The sequence below is a fragment of the Clupea harengus genome, chromosome 4, assembly GCF_900700415.2.
Source record: "Clupea harengus chromosome 4, Ch_v2.0.2, whole genome shotgun sequence".
Lineage (NCBI taxonomy): Eukaryota > Metazoa > Chordata > Actinopteri > Clupeiformes > Clupeidae > Clupea > Clupea harengus.
The window spans coordinates 18934700-18958581 of NC_045155.1; the positions used below are offsets into that span (position 1 = coordinate 18934700).

General features: G+C 41.2%; 1 protein-coding gene across 4 annotated transcripts in view; it reads right to left on the minus strand.

Annotated features, from left to right (window-relative positions):
• Positions 1–5155: 5155 nt before the first annotated feature.
• The window catches only part of LOC105894203 (metabotropic glutamate receptor 4), a 180184-nt gene continuing 161457 nt past the window's right edge, over positions 5156–23882 (minus strand). For 3 of the 4 annotated variants that reach the window (XM_031566580.2, XM_012820683.3, XM_031566579.2), the window contains exons 8-11: positions 16474–16610; positions 15088–16026; positions 9539–9785; positions 5156–5934 (exon numbers count right to left, since the gene is read on the minus strand). In XM_031566580.2, coding sequence (XP_031422440.1) covers positions 5885–5934; positions 9539–9785; positions 15088–16026; positions 16474–16610 — 1373 coding nt within the window. In that variant the 3' untranslated portion in view covers positions 5156–5884. Of the gene's footprint in view, positions 5935–7893; positions 7944–9538; positions 9786–15087; positions 16027–16473; positions 16611–23882 lie in introns of all 4 variants that reach the window. The other variant, XM_031566581.2, reaches the window with a different exon arrangement.

Here is a 23882-nt window from a genome sequence, read left to right on the forward strand (position 1 = left end):
AACAACGAGGCCTGGGACTCCGCTCATTTTCATAGCAAGCGTTAGTTTACCTGTGTAACTTTGTCCACGGTGCCTGATGAAGAGAAGCTCGGAGGAAGTTTGGGCTAGGTTCACCATCACATACCTGGGAGCTGAAGCTAATAGTTATATAGTTATAGTAATATAGTTATATTCGGATTCACGTAAAAACACGTCAGTAACATTTTCTTAATCTACCGATATCGAGTGAATATCAGCAACAGCTGTATTTAAATCATATCGCAGGTTTGGTTAAAGGTATTGATAAGTCTTGCACAGTCGCTAGCTAGCATCAGGTGAATCAGCTAAAACTTAATTTTTGTATTGCTATGGATGATCGGTTTATATCGTATGTCGTTGATTACAAAAAAATGAATGAAACCGGCAGCACCGGGAGGGAAATCACTTAGCTAATAATATACTAAGTAGCTATTGTACAGTTTGCGATAGGTAATGTATTACTCGATAGTCGTAATTAACTGTTTACGTATTGCTCCGTAGACAAATGAGGAGTCGACACGTCACAAACGCGACACGTTCTTTGACGTACTCTAGCAAGTTGTATTCTCTAGCAAGTTGTATACCCACAAAAGGACTAGTAATAGGAGCTACTTTTTTCCCCATTACTGAAAATACGCATGCGTTGCCTCTCGCGAAGTTGAACATTTTTCAACTTTCGCCGCAAGCAACGCAAGCAACGGAATGCAACGGAGCCACAATTCAGTTCAGCAACGGATGATGTCACCCCAATCAAAGTGAATGGGGATCCGTTAACGTTAACGGATCAAGGCATTGCAACGCAATAGTCTGAGCCAGGTTTTTGCCACATCACTTCGAACTGACTGTTATATTGTTAATCAGGGTATGTGATTTTGAGTCAGTAAAAAAAATTAAGTGTTTTGCTTGCCTGGATTCCATGACAAACTGCAATGACAATGCAATGACAGCCTTATGGATGAGCATCTCCGCCTTCAGTTGTTAAAAAAGCGGACTGTACAGACACTTTCACTCTTTCAAACTCTTTCACAACTGTATTTCACTGCCAACTACGGCTTTTCTGATTCATGAAATTTTGAGGCACGGTTGTTCTACCAAGCCAAGGTTGAACTTGGCTGAACAGACAGTCTGAGGGAAGCTTCTTAGCAGAATACATTTCATAATGAGTAAAAGGAAAAAAGAACCAAAAAATAGGACGTTTCCCCGTTTCTTTTTGTCGTCCGTACACATTCTGGGATTCGGCCAAATCTTCATTTAGCCAACATGACCTATTTTCACTTGACCCACAGCCACCTTGTTTAAAACAAACATTGTATTCTTTTGTAAAAGTCTGCCAGGATATGGATTAACTCCGAGATAGATTAATCATCACAATCAATCACCATCAAACTAGGGTCCCATGTGTCGTTATATCCTTCTTCGGCTGACTTATTGCAAATATTGTTTCTCCTTGTCTTAGGTATCAAAGCTGATTGAACTTGCTTGTCAATCAAGTCAAGTTTTGCAACCAGCTGTTTAGCCTTCAGTACAGCTATAGTTTAAGACATGTTTCTGCTGTTTAATACTGATTATTGTGATTAGCACATGCTACTGATGCTAATGTAAATGCCAACTGGGCTGTAAAGAGACGATATTAATTGCAAAACGTTTTATTAGAAATATGTTGTACAAAAAATTAACATGCTCTACACATTTTCAGAGGTTTCTATACATAATTCATAAATATCCAGGCACTGCAATTATATATATATATTTACTTTTTCACTTTGTTTTTAAATTTGTCAATACACATAGCAAACATGGTCAATTATTTTTGTTAATTTAAATGAACTCACCATTTAGTTTGGTCAGCACACACTCTACTCTGAATTACAACACATACAGTAGGAGCATTGGAAATCAAATCAAACAGACAGGAAAGCAAAAAGGAAGCAAATCATTTTTCACAGTTACAAACAATACCACAATACTTCATCTCAAGATTCCAAAAATATTAACTCTTGTTCTCTTTTTTTTTTTTCATTTTATCGAAGCCTAGAGTTGATAACCACAAATTGAAGAAAAAAACACATGACTTTTTGATATCTATTTATCTGTTTTCCTTCTGGAGGTCATACAAGCAGACAAGCATTGGTCCAAAGTCTTGTGTAACATACTGTATGCTTCTAAATGTAGTGTAGTGTGCTGTAACATCATACCGACTAAACCATCTTTATCTCCAAGTGAGTTGTGGCTTAGATACTATCAGGAGTATGTTCATGTCAGGACCCTTGAACAACAGAAACATTTCCAGTAAAACTGTACTTAAACCCAGAATCCAAATCAACCAAACATAAATGTTTAAAAAGTATTCCAAATGCATTTTAGCGACTGACATAAGTCTGCAGTCATAGAGCGTTATGATGTTTTAACCCTTTATGAATGTGTTTGTAATACTTTGTGAATACTGGGTTTAAGTAAAGTGTTACCACATTGTCTCTACCTGGGCATGTCATTGAGCCAAAACATTTAGTTTAGAAATTACCCATTTTTAATTATTGGGAAAGATGTAAAATTTGGGGGTGGGATATTTGTGAAGTTTTTGTGTGAGAGACCATGATGGCTAGACACCACAGAAAAATGCACAACTACATCATTTACCACAGGGGTCTAAAAAGGGGTCCAAGCATCATTGGCTTGCTTTATTTAGGTGCTGTTGGTATAGGTGATGTATCACCACGTGTACCCTCTACCACTGAAGAAAAACTTTTGGAGGGCAGTGGAGGGCTAAACATAAACACTATGATTGCAATATGATTACATTGTAAAATGTTTTTTCTATGCCCATGAATACTGTTTTTGGATATACCAATGCTTCAAAACAGCTGTGCTCATGATGAGATTTAATGCATATATTTCAAATTGTAGTATGACTAAAAATATAAAAATATATAAAATAAAATATAAAGATATGGGTTTTCAAGTCACAAGGTAAAAGGCTGTTATAGTAAATATAAGCTTTGCTATGTAGCAGACACTTGGCCAGAGATAACCAGATAATCGGAAATAGTCACTATGACAGAACAACATCAAGTATGATAATGCTTAGGTAACAAATGGTTATTAGATAATTTTGTCACACAACACCTTCTGATTTCAGAGTGATGTAAGCAGTGCTGTTATAGTGAATTTCAGCACTCATAGAATGTATCCTATTCAATAAGATTTCTTAACTGTAACAAATAATTTACTTTTAGATTAATGTGTATTCTGAAAGTATTTCTTTGGTAATGGCTGCAATAATAACTAAGCTGATTTAAGGTTTTAATTGTTGTTAAGTTCACCATAAGCATGATATTTTGGAGAACCTTGACTTTCCCAACCCTAATTCTTGTATTTGTGAAAAGCAAATAGTGTGGTAATGGATTTTATGATAGGATATTAAATGTCTGATGTGGTTTTCATCCATTTGTTACTAGTCAGGGCTTCCAGCTGCAATCACCAGCTGTCCGTCTGTCCAGAATATTTATTTTATCAAGCAGTCCAAAAATTACCTTGCATACGTGACACCTAATATGGCTTAAATCATCAACGAACAAATACTATTAGTGATTCTTTTGTTTTTCACCTTTCACATACTGTCATAGTTCCAAATAACCCCTGAATGCACATTAGTAACACTTACCACATAATAACATATTATTATTATGTACACTATTTACCATGGAATTTTCAGCACTTTTAGAAATATTACCATGAAAGACTAACTGGCATAGATAACCTAAATAACTGGAAATAGCCCATCTTATATGTATAGCAAATTTTAGCTCTGTGTAGACTATGAAGTAGGTGTTGCATTTTTCATATTCCATATAGACCTTGGGAAGGTATGGAGAGCTCAAGAGAACTGAGCTCCCAGGCCACTGTGAGAAGCAGCAGACTCGTCCGTGTGTGGCAGAGATGGGACTTTATGGTTACACGTCATGCATAATTGATCGGGCCAAACGGTGAGAGCCCTGAGTGTGTTTTAAGGGGAGGGGGGGGGGGGGGGGGGGTGGGGGGAGGGATATGACATCACTTTGCAGTATGCCCAACTTACACAGGCCTTGCCGTAGACCTGACAATTGGCTTAAAAAATGAATGGACACACAGCAGAAACACATGGGGTAGCAAAATGTTAATCACAAAATCATGCATATTTTACTATCAAAGTAAAGAAGGACTGATTTTATTCTCTGAGACATATTTCACACCTCAGAGGGACTAAGTGACACTTCTATCTATGCGTATACTTGTGGTGTACAATGACTGCATGAAACAGATTTGTTTGCAGATATATTTCCGCTGTGCCTATGCTGACATATTGTGTCTGTTTATGTAACTGGAAAAGAGATAGAGTCTGCCTTTTATTTTTATTTTGAGCATACAAGATGTCGTTGTGCCTTCTGTTCCATATGCAAAACTATGGCATTCATGTTTCCATGTGACTTGTAGAGATGTGTTGTTAGTTTAGCAAAACTGTCAAAACATATATGAGGTACTCTTGAAAATGAAATGGAAAATGAAATAAAGTCATTTTATGCACCTTGTTGATCACTACCCCAACATGCTCTCCAAATGCAATCATTATAATTGCATTTCATAAATATAATTTGATAAACAATTTGACTTAAACTGACCTGGTCAGACTTCTACCTCAACATCTGAAACTCTGGGGTAGGATTTTGTTGACAGCCCATAATTACTCCTCTTGTCCCCTACTCTGGTCTCCGTGGAAACTCGTTTATCATGAATAAGATGAGCAGACCTGACCTCATCGCTATCGCCAGAAAGGTTTAATCACGGCTCGTGAATATACACGTTGCATTTTCAACAAATTCTACAACACAAGCCAGGGCGAAATAAGCACCACTGGCAGTGCCCCTCACATGCTGGAAGTGTAAATAATGGATCCATTGTGCAAGCCCAGTTGTCATTATCACAGATTAATGGGGACCTGGAGGATATAAATGAGAAAAGAAACTACAGTGGTTGCCCATGTGTTGATGAAAGAGAGTGCAGTGTGTTTGTGTGTGTGTGTGTGTGTGTGTGTGTGTGTGTGTGAGTGAGTGAGTGAGTGAGAGAGAGAGAGAGAGAGAGAGAGAGAGGTAGTGAGAGTGAGTGTGTGCGTATGTTTGTTTGTTTGTTTGTTTGTGTGTATATGTGTGTGTGTGTGTCAGTGACTATTTGGACATTGCATATAATCTTTGCCTCTTGTTTTGCTTGTGAATCCACAACGAGCAGAGTCATCATCCTTTGTGATGTGAAATAGCTGTTACTACGGCACTGACACTAAATTAGCTCTCCAGACATAATGGACAGGACAATTTGCAATCAGCCACCAATACAATGTGTGTGAACTTCAAAAGAAAGAGCTTCATGGATATTTTCTTGGTGCCAAAGAGGTTGTGAATCTTTGCAGCCCTTCCTTCAAAATAAAGCTGAACACAGAAATTCTCCACTGCAGACACAATAGCAAAAAATTGTTCACGAACATTAAAAATATATAAAAAAAATAACTTCACATAAGTCAAGCTTGAACAAAACCATCATGACGAAGACACAATATAAACTCCAGAAGGAAAACACTGTCTTCACTGTTACCTTGGAAACCCGATGGATGGGCTGAGGGAAGGGAGATTTCACTGTCATTTCTGTGGCAGGTCCCCCTCTTACATTGCCTGTATGAGTTGAAATGGAAAAGAAAGGATCCAAAATATTCTTTGATTCTTCCTTGTATCATTTATTTTTTTGCTGCTGCCCATCATCCTTTGCTGCCTCTTGATATCATTTCTAGTCTTCAGCTGAAAGACAGGCCACACAGAGGAGTGACAGGGGTCCTCTGTCGCTCTTAGATGGCATGGTTGCTGTAGCTGATGTACGTCTGCTTTGAAGACAAAGCTGGAAGCACATGAAGGGATACATTATTGGGTCTGAAGGGCACAGTTCATGAACTAGCTGAAAAAAATGCTACACTTATATAGGACCTCTTATAAGAGCACATTTAATTTGCACTGCAATTATTATGGACGTAACACAGATAATACTACACAGTATATAAATATACAGGACACAAGTATACATAGATGTCATCATTCACTGATACTGTCAGATTTAGGTATGTACGCATTCAGAAGAAAATGCCAAGGTGTGAAATAGCGTAATAGCATCAATTATCAGTATCAATTAGTATCAATGCATGTATATTGTGCAGGTTGTGTTTATATAGCACACTTATTTAAAGTGGGATGGATCCACTTTCTACAGCTTTGGTCCTGGGCCACATAAGCTGAGCATGTCAGAACACCACTCGTGGTACTCTGATGAGCCACCATTAAAACACATCTCAGTCACATGCAGATATATCAAACCATGTGTGCATATTCTGTGCACCAGGCAGTGCATGCAGTGATAGGTGGCATAGGCAGTTCGTCCTGTTGAGACATGCCAGAGAGATAGCAGAAAACATATTCCATGTGAGGCAGTTGAATGGGCAAAGTCAATGCATTTAAAATACTTAAAAGAATCAACAACATACAAAACTGGCATTTGTGTTTTGGAGAAGCCCCTGAACATTAGGAGCTTTTAAGCACACTCCAACACTGTGCCAAACTATTGAAGACAGAGGGAAACAATATTTGTGCACAGCTCCCTCTGTTGGACAGACTCATGTTTTGCAAACTAAAATGATCACTAATAAACAACGTAAATCTAAGGAATGAATCACAACATTTAATTAGGGATGTTTTCATTTCAATTTGGGATTAACATTAAGTCAGTGTTTAAGACTGACTTGTGAGTCTAAAATACCTCAATTTACTGAGAATATGGGGGAATGCATAAATGTGTCTTTCCATGTGCACATCGAAAACAACTCTGAGGTAACTGTAAAAAATGGCAAACAAAAAGAAGATTGCTTAATAATGTCTGCAATTGTTTACTTTCGTCCATAAAAAATTACATTTAGTATTGTCATCTTTGCTGAAATGGTGCAGCCTCATTTACCTGTGTACACAGTTTGAGGGTAAAGCTGCCAGTTAAAGGATATAAAATATGTGTGTCTGTATATGTGTTTGCATTGTGTGTGTGTGTCTGTGTGTGTCTGTGTGTGTCTGTGTGTGTCTGTGTGTTTCACTATGTCCTCCAATATAAAACCATCATCAGCTTGGCGCAGCCATTCTGCTGTGCAATCAGCACACAAATCTGCCAATCTCGGCCAGATGGGCTCTGGTGATTGGTTAAGTCGAAGTGGATAAATCTGAGCGGGCACCGTCTGACAGCTCACCAAGACGTGCGAGCCAGAGTAAGGTGCTCTCTCTATCCTGTCTCTGTCCGTCCCCGCCATGCATTGACAAATGAACCTTATTTAAATATTTACACAGAGCAAGGCCTAGATAAAAAATAGATGGTCCAGAAAAAATTGAAGTTGGCAGTTCCATCTGTCTTAGCCCCCCTCTCACTCTCTTACCAGTTGTGTTTCTCCCATTACGGCTAATTCCTCAGTTTGCCAGTGTGCAAAACAAATTACTGGCATATGTGGCTATCGCTTGGCCCTGCATTAAATACGGAGTAGCATGGAACACCATTATAACCAGCAGCAATCCAGCAAAGGGTGCTAGGGGGTTGGGTGGGGGAGAGTGGAGTGGGGTGGTGTATTAAGGTGTTGTTTACTCAGAGCCATTGCACAAGGTGGACAGTCATATTCCTCAATAGTGGAAGCAAGCAGGCAAATGTGACATAACCCAAGCAGGCACAGGACTCAGAAAAAGATTAAGTGGGGTAGACTCAGTGTGGTGAGTGCTGGCGAGCCAAACCAAACCAAACCAAACCAAACCAAACCAAACCAAACCAAACCGTTACCTGGGCGTCTGTCTACAGTCCCTCACCGGGCTCCCCACCCTCGCTATAATCTGACACATAAGTAGAGAGCTGCGGTTAGTCCAGGACCTATGATGACTACAGAGGCTCAGAGAGGGCATAGAAATAAATACTTCCCATAAATAAGATCTAGAAACAGTCAACACTCAGATATATACATACTATAACTTAACAGTGTTCCGTGCACTTAACCCTTTCAATCAAATTTTACATGAATTATATTTTGGGTAAATAAAAAGTGTAAAGGCCATAGCAAACTGTATCTAGTCAATCACTGTGAGAGCCATGCCCATTTATTTGCAAATATTTGAACAAGTCTCGAGAAACACCCATAGATCTTTAAGATTCGGAGACAGGGGAAGAATTTTGCGCGGCAATAGATTATTGTTACCATCTTCAACCACGAAGTACGGAATACTCCTATCTCTACAGTGAGTCAGCCCAAAGAAATCCTCATTGTTATTAAGTTGTATTGATCAGAAATGAAACAATCAGGGTTTATGTTGTAGCGAAGATCCGACCGCGTCAAAGTATTGAGCAATCGGCCTGACGTGTGTGCTGTGTTTGACCCTATCGAGTAAGCAGAAGTGTACAGAACAACGTTAAGTAAAGATACAGTCCTGAAGTGTGTTTTCCCAAAACAGTTGATGTGCAACAACCATCTGTAAATGACAAAGGACATAATGTGGAACTCTCTCTTCCTGCCTCCATGGATGCTCCATGTGGGTGGTTTTGAGAAACGCTACCCTAATGAGTTTAGTTAGCGCTCTATAATAATAATACACCTGATTCAGCTGCTCAGTTGAGCCCTGAAGAAGTGCCTGGGTATCAGAGACAGGTGCATTAGATTAGTGCTGGAGCTAAATACAGAAGGCTAATTAGAGCGAGCTACAGATGTGAGATTGGACTCACATGCCCTAGACCAGCACTGCTAATCGGGGAAGATGATCTGGATGATAAGTACAGGTTTATTTTTTCCATCTGACTCCCCCATCCTCACTCCCCTGTTTCCCACAGGTATGTTAAGCTATACATGTCCTCCATTGCCACTGCGTTCATCTAATCATACTGTAGGCCTGCATGTGTAGCAGAAGCACCCAGCTGGTCTCCGAAAAACAAATCATCCTCAGGACTCCTTCAGCGGTATTTATTTGGTTTAACCGATGGATTACACACAAGGATTTAGAGATGGATGGTCTCCTCTGATAAAAATGTGTTTATCTTTAGGAGAAATTCCTCTTGACATCTGTGACAAGCCTTGAAAATAGCCTTCTTTATGCTTATTAAACAAACAAACACAACAAATATTTTAACTTTTTCTTTCTAACTGTCCTTTATACAGATAGGGAACTGCTCATGCAATGCTGGATTTATCTTCTATTATCAGCTTGGCATCGGTGACAGGCATTGCCACACTTGTTTATTTGTTATCTACACTTACAAACAGTAACAAAGGCTGGAACATTTTTTTTTTACATCACAACTCTGAAAACTGTCTGTGGAAACGGATTCCTCTCCCCATTCCCAAAAATTGCATCAACCAATAAAAACCACACACACACACACACACACACACACACACACACACACACACACACACACGCACACACTCCACCATAGGACTCACCTTGTGTTTCCAAGCTCTCACACAGCTCCGACTTGGCCTCCCCGTTGGGTCTCAGGCCCCCCTTGGGGGTGAACTTGTTGGACATGGTGGCGGCGGTGACCACAGCCTTGAGGCTGCGCTTGCGCTTGGGCACATTCTGCTCCGGGTGCAAGAGCACCACGTACACTTTGGGCATGTAGAGCAGCCCCAGGGACACAGAGGCACTCAGGCTCACTGATATGGTCAGCGTGGTCGTCTGAATGTACAACTGCAGGAGAGAAAGAGAGAGAGAGAGAGAGAGAGAGAGAGAGAGAGAGAGAGAGAGGTGATGATTATTTTATGACCTCTCTACTATGCAGGTCTGTAGGCCCAAGTGTGCAGGTCAGTGTTTATATGGACCTCATCAGTCTGCACAATCCTCTCTACAGCTCTCCTAAAGGTTCAGTCACATGTTAGATGCTCAAGCAAACTAAGGCATGTGATAAATAAACAACCACAACAACCGAAAAAAGGTACCATAAACAACAACAGGAAATAGATAAATAGGCTTATGGACTCGGCCCTCTTTCCCTGGGAAACACAAATCCTACCAGTAGCTGCTTTGTTTGTGCGTTTGTTTATGATGTGTGACTAATAGGACGATGCTCCCAACGGGTGAAAGTGTTACAGATGGCTGTACCCCGAGGGTGCCAAAACAACTGTATGTTGTGGTCTACTGGACTCAAGGTTTGGGGAAGATGGCATGAAGACAGCTGAGATTCACAACTGCACACGCAAGCACCGCTGAGGGCTAAAGCACGCGGAGGAGGAGGAGGAGGAGGAGGAGGAGGACATCAGGGAACATTAATATTTAGTGTGTGCTCTCAAAACGTCTGCAGTCTGCGCGCACACACACACACACTGAGAGAGAGAGCGAGAGAGAGGCATCGCGTTGTGAGGCAAAGCAAAGAAAAAAAATGGCTTTTAGGTTTTAGAATGTTGCTCACATCATGTGTGTATGTATGCCTTGGGATCCAAATACGCTTAGACCCCCCCCCCCCCCACACACACACACACACACACACACACACACAAAACACACACACACACACACACACACAAACAACAAACCCACAAGCAAACATACACATACATATACACACAAACCTTCCCACTCACCCCTTACAGACACACTGATGTATAAATGTAGGAGTGCTCTGTTTGTGCCAGGCTCGTGAAGGAGTGTGGCTGCATTGAGAGTGATGCAGTGGACGGGGGTGGGAGCGAGTGAGTGAGTGAATAAGTGAGGGAGGGAGTGGTGGTGTAATCCTTGGAGAAGATTACGCGTGGCCTTCCGCACCTAAGCAGAATATTGGCTCTATCTCCGCTGTGAGTCGCGTAGCGAGCAGGTTGAATGACCCCTCACCTCCCCCCTTCACGTCTTGCATGTGTGTCAGCCCGTGGACAGATTAATTCTCTTCAGCGCGCAGATACGATCTCTGATCTCGCTCATCTGCGAAGCTGAAAGGAACGCTTTGAGAAATTCTTGCCGCTGAGACCATTCAGGAGTTGCATAAAGGGGGCAGGGACGTGCTCCCCACTCATCGCAGGAGTTTAATCTCGCACCGCTGGCCACCTTTTTCTCTTTTTCTCTTTATTTTTCATCCTCTTTTTTCTCTTTATTTTTCCCCAGGAAGCCTGTCTTTGCCAGCATGTAATGACTGCAGTGCTTAGGGAGGTAAAGAAATTAGAAAGATAGAAAGTTTCCTTTTTCTCCGAAATTACTTTGTTGATTCGCATAGTTTTTTTTTGTACCTTTACCTCTTTACACACGCATTTTCATTGAACGCAGTTATCTCAAAGAACACTTCATGCAAGGCCTTACAAAACAGTAGTGTAATGCCAGAGTTGAGATATGTTTTATTCGCAGTCGTTGTTTTGGGGAGGGAACTTATTCCTTTTAAAAAATGAAATAAAAAAACCCAGTGGCATTTGGCAGTCGGATCAAGGCTCCACCCACGATGTGGAGAAGTACTGAATTTGAGGCAGCAATGGCCAATGGTCCATTACACCCCCTCTTGTCTTCCCTGCCACTGTGTCACCGTACATAGCGAAGGCATCATTACCGCGACACTGTCACTGTGACCTAAAGTCCTCCACATGTGTCAACACCTCCAAGCTTTTCTGCCTGCCAAATCAATTACGCACCATTCACTCCAGACTTTCTAAAAGGCACACTGACATTTCTATGTGTTGGTGGATTTTTTTCGTGGTTGGTGATATTACTAGTGTGGAGGGGGTGAGGGGAGAGCCCTTTCAGTCTTTCTATATTTCAGTCTTCGCTGTATTTCAGTCAGAAAAGTCCCAGAACATGTTGATATGATTTGATTATATTTCTCCATCGCGGCGGTACGTTTTTGCCTTGGTGGAAGTAATCTGCTTTGAAACATTGCTTCTGCTTCTGTTGTTGCTCTTGCAGCTGCCGTTGCTGTATCAAACAAAACAAAACAAACAAGTTCCGATCAAGAGCAAGTAGAGAAACTAGACAAGAATCCCCCGTGCTCAGATCTCGACAGGAGTTGCTGGTGAATGAGGTGAGGGAAATCTCACTGTGCTGTACGGAACTATGGTTAACGGCAGACTAACTGAGAATTCAAGAAATTAGTGAAGGGGTTGTTGGGGGAATTAAGGTAATTGGTTCTCAAAAGGTGTGTCATAGGAGAACCAGCGTCAGAAAGTAGCAGGTTATTTTTCCAGACTGAACTCCGGTTGTAAATAAAAGAGATAGTTTAGTACTAGCATGAAGTTATTAAGTTAGCATTAATTGTTAAGAACAGGATATTGCTTATTGTACACTGACAGTATACAATTTATTCCTTGGAAATGCCCTCTTCAAAACGTATCTTTTAGAAAACCGCAAACCTTATATCTACTAATACATCTTCTTGCATGCATTTACTTGTTAAGTGTTAATGACAGTTGATTGGGTAATGAATGGAAGGACTGTGCTGGGAAGATGTCTACAAAAAGAAACTTGTTCTTAATGAAGACCAAAATGATAGCTGAACCTAATCACAATGCTACAACTGTTCACGTTTGAACTAATTAACTAATTAATAAACTAACTAATTTTGATTCTGCTTCCCATATATGCACTATTCATTATGAGACTCAGCCTGTCTGTACCATGCAGTATAGATCTATCTGTGAAAACATTCATGATTGTATAATAACGTCTGCTGGGTCATAACGACCAAATGTGGCACTTTTTAGAGGACGTCACCCAAGACTTCGAGAAGGACGTTGTAAAATGCTGGTTTCTGGTTCTACAAAAGGACTGCCATTACTACTGGAACATGCTATGGAAGAAGAAAAGTTGAGCCATTGCCTTTTTGAGTGGGTTTAATGGTTATGTCTGCAACGATAATAAACATTGGATGTCCGCATGTTCTTTTAAATAAAAAATTCCATGGAATCGAATTCAAGTCTATTTTAATATCCTCTGTAGTTGACATAAGGACCCCATAATGATGACGACCTAATGTTTCCAACCAGACTTGGGAAGTAGCCAAAAAAGCTAACGCGCCTAACAAATTATTGTTGGAATTATTGGTGTATTGTTTTATCTCACTAATAAAATGTTTAGCCAGTTCAGTATATTATAACTTTCACATTTGCTGCAGTATTTACTCTCATGGGCTGTAAAGGTCAAGTAGCTAATCATATATTTAGACTCTTCAAACTTTTCTGTCTTGATGTCAATGTTTATTTCAACAGTATTTTTTCATATCTGACATGAGAAATGATTAATTTGTGCATTGTGTGCTTGGGTGATGTAATACCCCACAGATAATCTGCAGCACATATTTTCCTTTGCCCATTAACTGTTTGACATGATAAAATTGAAATTAATATTTTAAATGCCCTATAGCACACACAATTACAAAATTACAAAGACAAGGCTGAAGCGGGACATGCCCATTCCCCTCCATATGCTGAAGTTAGATATCAAAAACTGCCGAGCGCATAGTCATGCTTGACAAACCCTCACCCAGCAACTCCACTGGTGAATGGGCTCCGGTCCCCCCTTCATGAAACACACAAAGCGCCTGGTTCCTCACCACTTTGCCTTTCATGAGGGGGACAATGGTACAATTAGTGTGTTATCACTACCTGCCAGTCTGCTGTCGCCACACTCACTGTCTGCTCTCCACTAAACTGAGTCCTCACATCAGGCGACGGGTTGCCAGGTTTACACGTGCAGAGTTTGAAGTTATTGTCAGTGCCCGCTCCCCCCTTCCTGCGCACACACACACACACACACACACACACACACACACACACTTTTTTAACCCATTCAGTATTTGAATTGTGAACTGATTGGTAAAGAAATGAGGGGCGACCCTGGGTGTGAGTATGTTATGCTGACACAATGCTGCCTAGAGAAATAACACCAATCAGTAGCCTGTAAAGGCTTTAATGTTTTTACCATTATCAGCATCATGTCAATCTGACATGACAAACATATGATAAGCAACAAAACATGCATCAAATCTAAACAAAACTTTGTCACATAGATGTTATGTCAGCTCAACATCAAAGTGGACAATCAGGCCCCTAAGGCTTGCAGTATGAATGCGCTTAAGACATCACTTGTCAGCCAGTGCTAGCCTTCATGAATGCTAATGTACGCATCAGTTATGTATGTATGGATGTGTATCAGTTGCCACGAGTGTGCAGGTGTCATGTAATTGTCTACCGACAGCTTAAAAGAAAGTATTCCCAGATATAATAAGCTATAATACAACATTATGTCTTAAATAAATGATCATGACTATCCCAGAGTATGGCACCACCTGCTTCTGTGGAGTTGAGTTAGACAGAAAGACAAGTGGTAATTCCTATCTCTGTTTAACAGATGCTTCTGTCCTTGCACTCCGTAACACAACCCACTGTAATTTGGGTGGCATCTCAATTGCGGTAATCGCCTTTCGTTTTTTTCTTTTTTGCTGAGCTTCCAAAGTTGCTCATTCATGCTCATTCATTTCAAACTGTCTTTCAGTGAAACAAAAATCAAAAAAGTACACAGCCAGACACAGTTAAGGAAATGAGCAAAACAAACTTGAGCAGAAAATAAATTGCGTACAAGAATTCATCACTGGCTGCGTGTTTCCAGACATAGAGCCGCGGGCGCATCTCCTTGAATGATGAATCACAAGCACAAGTGATACAACAACGGCAATTTAACCCAGCCATTTTCATTTCAATGGACCACGGTGCATACATGAATTCAAATGGAGGGACTGACAGTGAATTGTGTTCCGAGGAGTGTTTAATTGGCTTGTTTGCATGACCATTTCGCAGAGTTTAGTCGGCCGCCTTGGACAGATGTGTACATGAATTGGAAAATAATTTATGGCTCAAAGGCAGAATGACAGATCTGTTATCTATCATGAGTGCGTCTCAGAATTTCACACTTCAATGCTGTTGTCTTGCTTAATTAGAGAAATGAAACTGAAAGTGTTCCTGAAGCTGTAATCTATACTCCCTAAACCTGAGGTACATGTTTTGTGATTTGCTATGCAGCCTACCTTTTCCGCTGATTGCGAGGTTCCAAAAAAGATGGGTATGAAAGCAAGCCAGATAATACACGTTGTGTACATTGTGAAGCCAATGGGCTTGGCCTCGTTGAAAGTCTCGGGCACCCCTCTCGTCTTGATGGCGTACACCGTGCACGTGACCATGAGGAGCATGCTGTAGCCGAGCAGGCAGATGAGCGACAGGTCCGAGATGTCGCACTTGAGCACGCCCCGCGCCAGGTCCGGGTTGGCCGTGCGCTGGTCCTCGTAGTCGATGATGGCCAGGGGGGACGGGTCCATGCCGAACCAGACGCACACGCCGAGCAGCTGCACGCCGATCAGGCTAAAGGTGATGACGAGCTGAGACGCGGGGCTGATGAAGTGAGGCGCGCTCACCGACTTCTTGCCCTGCTCGAAGATGCGGTAGATGCGGTTGGTCTTGGTCAGCAGCGCCGAGTAGCTGATGCTCATGCCCAGGCCGAGGAAGATCCGTCGGAGGGAGCAGATGCCCACTTCTGGGGTGGAGATCATCAGGAAGGTGGTGGCGTAGCACAGAAAGATCCCCGTCAGCAGCACGTAGCTGAGCTCGCGGCCCGACGCCTTCACGATGGGCGTGTCGTTATAGCGCATGAAGGTGATCACCACGAAGAAGGTGGCCATGATGCCCACGATGGCGATGAGCACGGGGATGACGGCCCACGGGGAGCCCCACTCCAGCTTGATGATGGGGATGGGCTGGCACGCCGTGTGGTTCTCGTTGGGCCGCAGGTCGAAGCGGCACATCTTGCAGACGTGCGTGTCGGCCAGGTACTGGTAGCCGTCACAGCGCTCGCAGTGCCAGCAGCACGGCATGCCCTTCACCGACTTCTTGCGCTCGCCTGCGCGGCAGGGCTGGCTACAGATAGAGGTGGGCGTCTCGCGTGAGCCTCCGGGCCACCGTATATCTTTGACCTGGACAAGAACAAATAAATTGTTCCTAAACGTGCTTCAAAATACAGTGCTATGGAATCTGATTTATGCATTTACAGTGCAATCCACAAGTATTTAGACAGACATATGTTTCTTTTCTGCATACAAAGAGCTACAGTTCTGTTCATCTAATATGCATATTCAAACCCTCTAATAAAAGCTGAAGGTCAGTACTTTAACATCAAAGTCGTTCCACTTTAATCACAACTCAGTAGGCTGCAGGGCACTCTCCAAATACACAAACCCAGTGCAACACTATATGCATTTTGTAACCAACTGTTAACAAATATATATTTCATATTATTTGTTGAGGATGTTCAGTCAAAAACAGTGGAATTCTGTCAACAATCAGGCTCTTTGCTGTATAACTGAATAACAACTGAATATCTTTGCTTGAGAACACATCTTTCCTGTGCGTGTCCAACTTACATTTAAATGAAGTTGGTCGGTCCAATGTCCAATGAATTTGTATTCTTTAGTTTGGTTCTTTATCTGATACTGGAAGATCTCATAGCGACCAGGGGCGTCTCCATTCACATTGAAGACAACAGGAATACCAGCAATACCTAGAAAAACGAGGGAAAAAGAACGTTATCAATTTAAAGGAATATTCCTGATTGGACCACTGAATTACATGAACATGATTCAATCATTTGTTTCCAGAGTGCTGTTCACAATAACGACTTTCTCAGGGCACATTTCACACCTGGAGGGGTGAAGCCAAAGCAATATCTTGATAATGAAAGCAAACATGACATCTGAAACATCATCTTTTCTTTTGCATCATTCTACAGGACACATTTATGTGGTTCATATAGCAACAGAATTCTGGTATCTGATGTAGAATCATATTTTCCATATCCAGCACGATGGTAAATAATTAATCACGGATACATTTCGGTTGCGGAAATTCTTTCCCTTTGATAAGGACTTGGACTCTCTTCCTTGCTGCTAATATGCAAAATGAGTACCCTGGGACCTGGAGATGGGTCTTACTAAACTGTTGACTAGAGAAGAGAGTTTTACATTTACTACCTTTTGGGAGACACACAAGAGCCAGCTCCAGTTGTTGCTTAACTGAAGTATGGATTGGAAAATAAGATATTGGGCTTAAACACGTTTTTTTTTTTGGTGTTTTATTTCTGCTTCATTACTATTTTATCAGTGCTTTGTCATGGAGAAAACGTTTACCATAAAAGAAGACCATAAGAGAATCGAATCATTAAATTGAATTATTTGGTAGGTTAATTGAATAGATGAAAATATCAGCAAAATTCTGGGTTGGCCACATTGGAACTATTTTTGTTAATATGTTATCAGCGACTTGCCAGTAAAGCAATTTGGTAGAAGGCTTTGACATTGAGTGAGCGCATATTGGAACTAAAGGCTACATGTTCATAGACTACAAAGCACCGGTTCAGTGAAACAACCTTGAACTTGTGCTCATTCTCTTCCCCTGCCCCTTAAAACCCTCTCTCTCTCTGTTTAAGACCAATGCATTCAATGTGCCATACTATCCCAGAATGCATTTGAGTATTAGGAAGACTAGGCAGCCAAGCAAACAGCTGGAATACTGCAGATACAGATAGGCATGACTCACACTCTGAGACTCACAGAAAGAGTCTCTCATCCCTCCCGTCTCCTTCTCTCTCTCTCTCCAACACTTTGACGGTGGTTCTAGCAAACACTCTTTAAATGTGGTTGTGTTGTGGCTCCTGTGCCTGGCACTTGGCAACCTACACTCTAGCACTTCAAAGGAAGCGTATGTACCGGTTGGCTCTCTGATGTATTTCGGTGGCAGTATTGTGCACATGACAGGGAGGAAAACGTTTGCAGAGAAGCTGTCACAGAGATATTTCAGTTTGTTTAACCTCCAACTGCACTTTCTGATGCGTTTTTCATCATCCCAATCGAGGGACTCCTGCTATGCATGTATACACAAAGTTAATTATGGGTATTACACAATGTAATACACAACAGACACACAACATAAACGCATTTAAGAGAGCTAAATTGATCAATCTAAGTAAGATGTATTTCCCTCTCTCTGTTTTAGCAGAATGTAATGGAAAAATTACATTCTGTCATCATCGCAGTTCATAGCAGAGATATGAAGATATAAAAACTATATCATAGGAAAGTCTACAGCTCAAACTCAATCACTTCCTCTGAGATTCCTAATACAGTACGTCATGTTATGTTATCTATATTGAGATATGCGGGCACCCCGCAGCCATCAAAGTATATTCTTCATGAATAAAAAATGGGGACATTGATGGAAAATGAGCCACTTTCAAACTGTTTTGATTAAGTCTTATGCAGGAAATTGAACAGATATGGGGGTTTGAATTAAGAGTGGATCGCTCCAGCTGTTAAGAATAATGAATTGACGACCACTTAAAACAAACTACTTACTTAGGAAGGCATGCTCAGGAGTATTTGTATGGACAACATCATAGGCCCTAATTTCATTGATGCAATGTCTGCCATGCATGGCCTGAAGCTAATTTAATAACTTGAAATCACTTTGCTAATTTTATAACAAAATCCAACATAACAAGCAAAATCCTAACATAACGAAAACATGGCTGGGTCAGTGCAATCCTGGGGTTGGTCCGTGCACAGGCGTGGGAGTTACATGTATAAATGAGTTCCTTCAAAGCAATGCCACAGTGAAACTTCTAAAAACCACAGATGACCAACTGTCATATAAAGTCAACCTCATGTTCCGCTGGTATAAAGCACTACAACTGTTGAATTTATATTTTTTTTCCATGTGGGGTATTAATGATCTGAATGTCCATCGGTCAATCGACACATTTTTGCAAGGAACATGAGAGGGTAAAGGGGCAGTGTGCGCCGTTCGTTCCTGGATCTCGCCAAGCAGGACTGCTGGAGATATTTCCACTGTTAATCACATCTGCCATCTAATTGGTCCCCACCTGGAGAAACAGCACAGATGTGCGAGTCCCCTTCCCATTGCTATCAAAGAGACAACAGTGCTGGTCTCCTTCCAGCATCCCCTGGCCCCCATGGTCAGAGTCAAGAGTAAGTTTTAGGATGCCCATGGGTTCCTGGGGGTCTTTGGTGTAATAGACTGTACACACATTTAATTGTATGGGCATATCACAAAGGCTTTCATTCCAATGATGTTTAAGTGATCTGTGATGCTAATGGCAAGTGTTTGCTAACTATCCTGGCTCTACACATGACTCCGCAGCTATGGCAGCTGAATATTGAGTTGTTTAGCGCCAGGTCTGTGATTGAGCGAGTATTTGGCCTGTTAAGGGCGCGTTTCAAGCGGCAGGTGGCAAATGGTAAATGGCACTTGACAGGTCAAGTGGCACATTACAATACAGTCCTCTGGAAGTCAGTGGCTTCTTTGTTGCATGTTGTGTTTTATCGTGGATAGCAAAACATTTCAGAGGACACATTATTGGAACACAATCAATTAACTAAAGCATAATTCAAATGTAAACAATAACACAAAAACAAGTGACACAAATGTTTACACAAGCAAATAAAAGGCCTATAGCTTACAGGCTACACAGATATTATCTTCTTTATTCAGATTTTGCTCACCTTAGACTCTTTGCTTACTGTATATCTTTAAAATAAATCTTTTTAAGAAAGCTTGCCAACTTGATGCTGTTTGATTATGTGTTTAAGATATTTAAGCTATGTTCTCTTATTTTGAAGATGATGACTGGGAGGACTATTTTTGCTCTGTATATTTGCACTAAAATTAAATTGAGCTGTGTTTTTGTTGAGTTAAGGAGCACTACAAGTCATGCTATAGTCTGAGGAATGACAGATCAGATGAGATGCTAAAGTTGTATCTGAGACAGGACACAGGCTATGTATAGGCTAGCCTTTCAACGAATGGTAGGCCTATGTGGTAATCAAACTCAAATAAATCACACACTCACAAATTTAAATGCTGGCTAGCGTTAGCTTTTTGCCCCGTAGACTAGGCTTGTACCATTACATTTAGCACGTTACTACCCATCTCTGCAAGGTGGAAGCAGTTAACAGATTAGTTGTTTCTTTTATTTAAGTATATTTTGATCAATTGTTCATTCCTATATGTATGGTAAAAAAAAAACACAAACCACACATTTACTACATAGACAGGTTTTAAATTAGTTTCTTCTAGCATCCCAAAAATGATTTTATGTCGGTCATAGACCTGCATAAGAATGTTCAAAATGTGATGTTTGCTCCAGTGTAGAACAATCCCTGAGCATCATGTGAATGTTAATAAGGTATGGAATAGGTATCTCCGCCTGATCTCACTACACAAAGCCCATTTGCGGTGCTGGTTGCACTATGAAATTAGGGCTCAATGTTTGAAGCACTGCAAAGCTGAAGCTGAACAGAACATTTCCATCACAACCTGGATGGGAGAGGGAGATATTCCATCTGGAACACACTCACAAACTCAACTCCTTAAACCATTACATTCCATATAAGCCTAGAGAGCCATGGTTCCCATCCAGCTCCCCAGATCACCATCTTAAAAAGTGCCTCTTTTCAATGTTTTTTGAGGCGTCCATAACAATGATTTGTGTAGGGGAGAGGATTTTCTTCAGGATATGATGCAAATTCCAGCTTAAAAAAAAAGCAGAGAAACACTGTGTTTCTGTCTTCAAAAAAGCAGATTAACCTATAGAAAGACTGAGTTTCTGCCTTCAAAAAAGCAGATTAACCTATAGAAACACTGTTTCTGCCTTCCTACACAGTCTTATACACACAGGGCTTCGTGACAGCTGGCAGCAATGGCTGGTGCAATCTGCACATTTGCAAATTGGACACACTGTGGCACAATCAGTACAGGTGGGAATGCAGGGGATAGAGGTAGTCTGAACAAGCTGTTCTGAGAATGAGGTTGGGATTTGATCACATTTAAGTTGTCCTGACAACCTTACATTTCAACCCATAGCTGTTCAAAACTCCTCCCTTGATCACGAGAGTGTCCATTTTTAATTCACATTATACAGTGGATAGAGACTTGCATTTCTTTGAGCTGGATTTTCATAAATGCTCTAAAATATTGAATATGCAAAGTATGGAGCCCTCTTAATATCCCATAGAGATAACTTTTGTCAGTATCCTTGCTGACAAAACCATGTGCATGAACCACGAGACCAAGGACAGTACTGTGTGGGTTTATTTTCATTAGTGCTAACACAGGTTGTGTATGAGGAGGCAGTCAAAGAAGGTGTATGCTAGTGTAGCAGGCTTAATGATTCCACTAGCCATTAATTAAGTGCCAGTAATTACTATTACTTTAGTATTTCATTTTTGTTGAAATTGTTTCTAATGGATTGTAACGTGCAGGGGGTTAGTAAAGCTTCTGCATGGCTGTTGTGAGAGACTCTGAGTGATCCCAGCATGCGGTAGAAGGGTTGTTAGGGAACTGAACGTGTTCCAGATTAAAACTGTGTGTTTCATGCCTCCCCTTTGTGTCCAATGTTACAGTGTGTTTGAATGTTAGCTGTGTGGACTGTGTCATATAACATTTAATGTCTGTGTGTGTAAGACCCTGTGTTAGTTAGCATATCTGTGCACTGTCAGCGTCTTTGTTATTTCAAAGGCAAGCTTATTTAGCACATTTCAGAGAAAGTGCTTAAGAGAAATAATTAATTGAAAGAAAAGTACAAAGATCATCAAATAGAGTACAAATGTTTTTAAAAGAACGTATAATATAATATAGTCCATGAAGTAGAATGAAAACATAGTGGAGGTAGCCCCAACTGTGTGTTAATCTCTGCTCAACCATACCAAAATCAATCATAAGCACATGAAAAAATAATAATAAATAAAATAAAAGAATAAAAGAATAAATGAAGAAGACTTAAGGAAACAGGCATATAGTTGAGTGTGTTCGTGTGTTTGTGTGTTCTTGGGTTATGACACAAATAACACCCAAAACATTTTTAACCAAAATGTGATTTTATGTATACGCCCGCAAGCAATTTAAATGATCTGTGCCCCCAGAATAGATTCAAATTGTCAATGTAATTTAGACCTTTTAGGCTGCCATGTGTTGAGGCTGAGCGCTCGGGAAATCATAGTTCCTCGGGCTGGAGGAGGAATAACTGATAAACTTTTGAGCTGTCAGCTTCTCGAGTGTATAAACATAGACCTGACTTGTCTCATTCAGTGTGTATCAGTGTTTTCTTTCCTGTCACTTTGAAAATGAAAGGCTTGCTGCTCAAAGATGACTACAAGTTGTCTTTGAATAACCCACTGACGCTACATTGGTGTCAGAAATGGCAAAGATGACAATTCTACAAAGAAATCGAAGAGCTCATCGACCAGCTGGGGCGGGAGGGGGGGCACGGCCATGTCCCCAATAGAGCCGGCGTTCCCGGCGTCCAGGTTGATCTCGTTCTGGAAGACAAAGCACTGCGGTGTCGGCACGGCCAGCAGACGCACCGAGGCAGAGTGAGTGGAGCACGTCATGCGGTCCCCTGGCATGAAGAAACGGGGACGGCAGGCCCGACCCAAGGGAAAGTGGGGGGGAGGAAGTGACCGGACAACTCACCGCTACACTCCCACAGCGACTGTGGCCAGGACCACGGAGAGCGGCGGGGCAGTCTACAGAGGGGTGCTACCACCGTGGGGAGCCAGCAACATCCCATGTGTGATGCATTTCATAGTGTGCATTTTCTTCATACATCAACAGGTGTTAATATGTTGTAAAATCACATATTTGATTATGCATATTTTAAATGTGTGTTGTTAGTTGTTAACTACATTGTTAAATACACAAAATAAAATGTTCAAATGTCAATCAAATGCATAGTTTTATGCATAATCTAATTCATGTCTTATGCATTTAGGCCAGTCAACTCTGACCAGAACCACAACAAGTGTAATCATGAAGGGGGACTTATTTCAGGACTGTTGTAATAGACTGCGTTAGTTTTCCGTAGGTATACCTCATAAACTGGCAACTGAGTGTAGGTGTGTTTGTTTATAGTGTGCTCAACACAATTATGTCACAATATCCTGTGCTCTGCATTTATTCCCATGTTTGATCCATGTGGTTAGTGTTAATGACCCTTTACTACTGCTGAGCAATCACATCTTTCTCTCTCTGTTTGTCTTTCTTTTTCTCTGTCTCTCTTTCTCTCTCCCTCTCATGCTTTAGCATTTCATAACAGCATTGCTTAGCGTATTAATAACTGATGACACAGCTATGGCATAAACATACATGAATCATTGCTGTTCCGCCCCAACAGCAGGAAGGACGGGAGGAATGAATATTTAAAGACCACACAATCACATTGCCTGTTTTCACCTGCAAATGAAATGGAGATTGCTACTAAAGGGACTAGCGGGGGTGGTGGTATGGGGGTCATAGAGTTTTGAGGTATTTGAAAAACGCAGGGCTTCCCTTTGATTAGACATAAATGTAATACCTCATGAGGTTGCACTGGATGCTGGCTGGGTCCAAACAGAATATTTTATGGCCCATTGCCGTCCTAACCAAATTTATTTGGAAGAATGGCCTGCCTTCTATTCCAGACATAGTTTGAAATCTACTCAAGTAATACTCCCACAGCACAACTGAAACACTCTGATTAAATTCTACCTGCAGTGAGCAGGTAAGTAAGAACAGCAGGACAGCAGTATTTCAGAATAACTGGATCAGTGTTTGTGTCTTCCATAGTGTCAAAGAAAGCACTGGGAGGAGTAATGGGGCATTGAATTGCAATCTGTTGCGAAGCTTATGGTAGCCTCTAATGTGGCCCAAACATCATTGTGTTTTAAGCATATGGGTGAAGTACACATAGAATGATCTTTAGACCAACGGGGAGGAGGGGGGG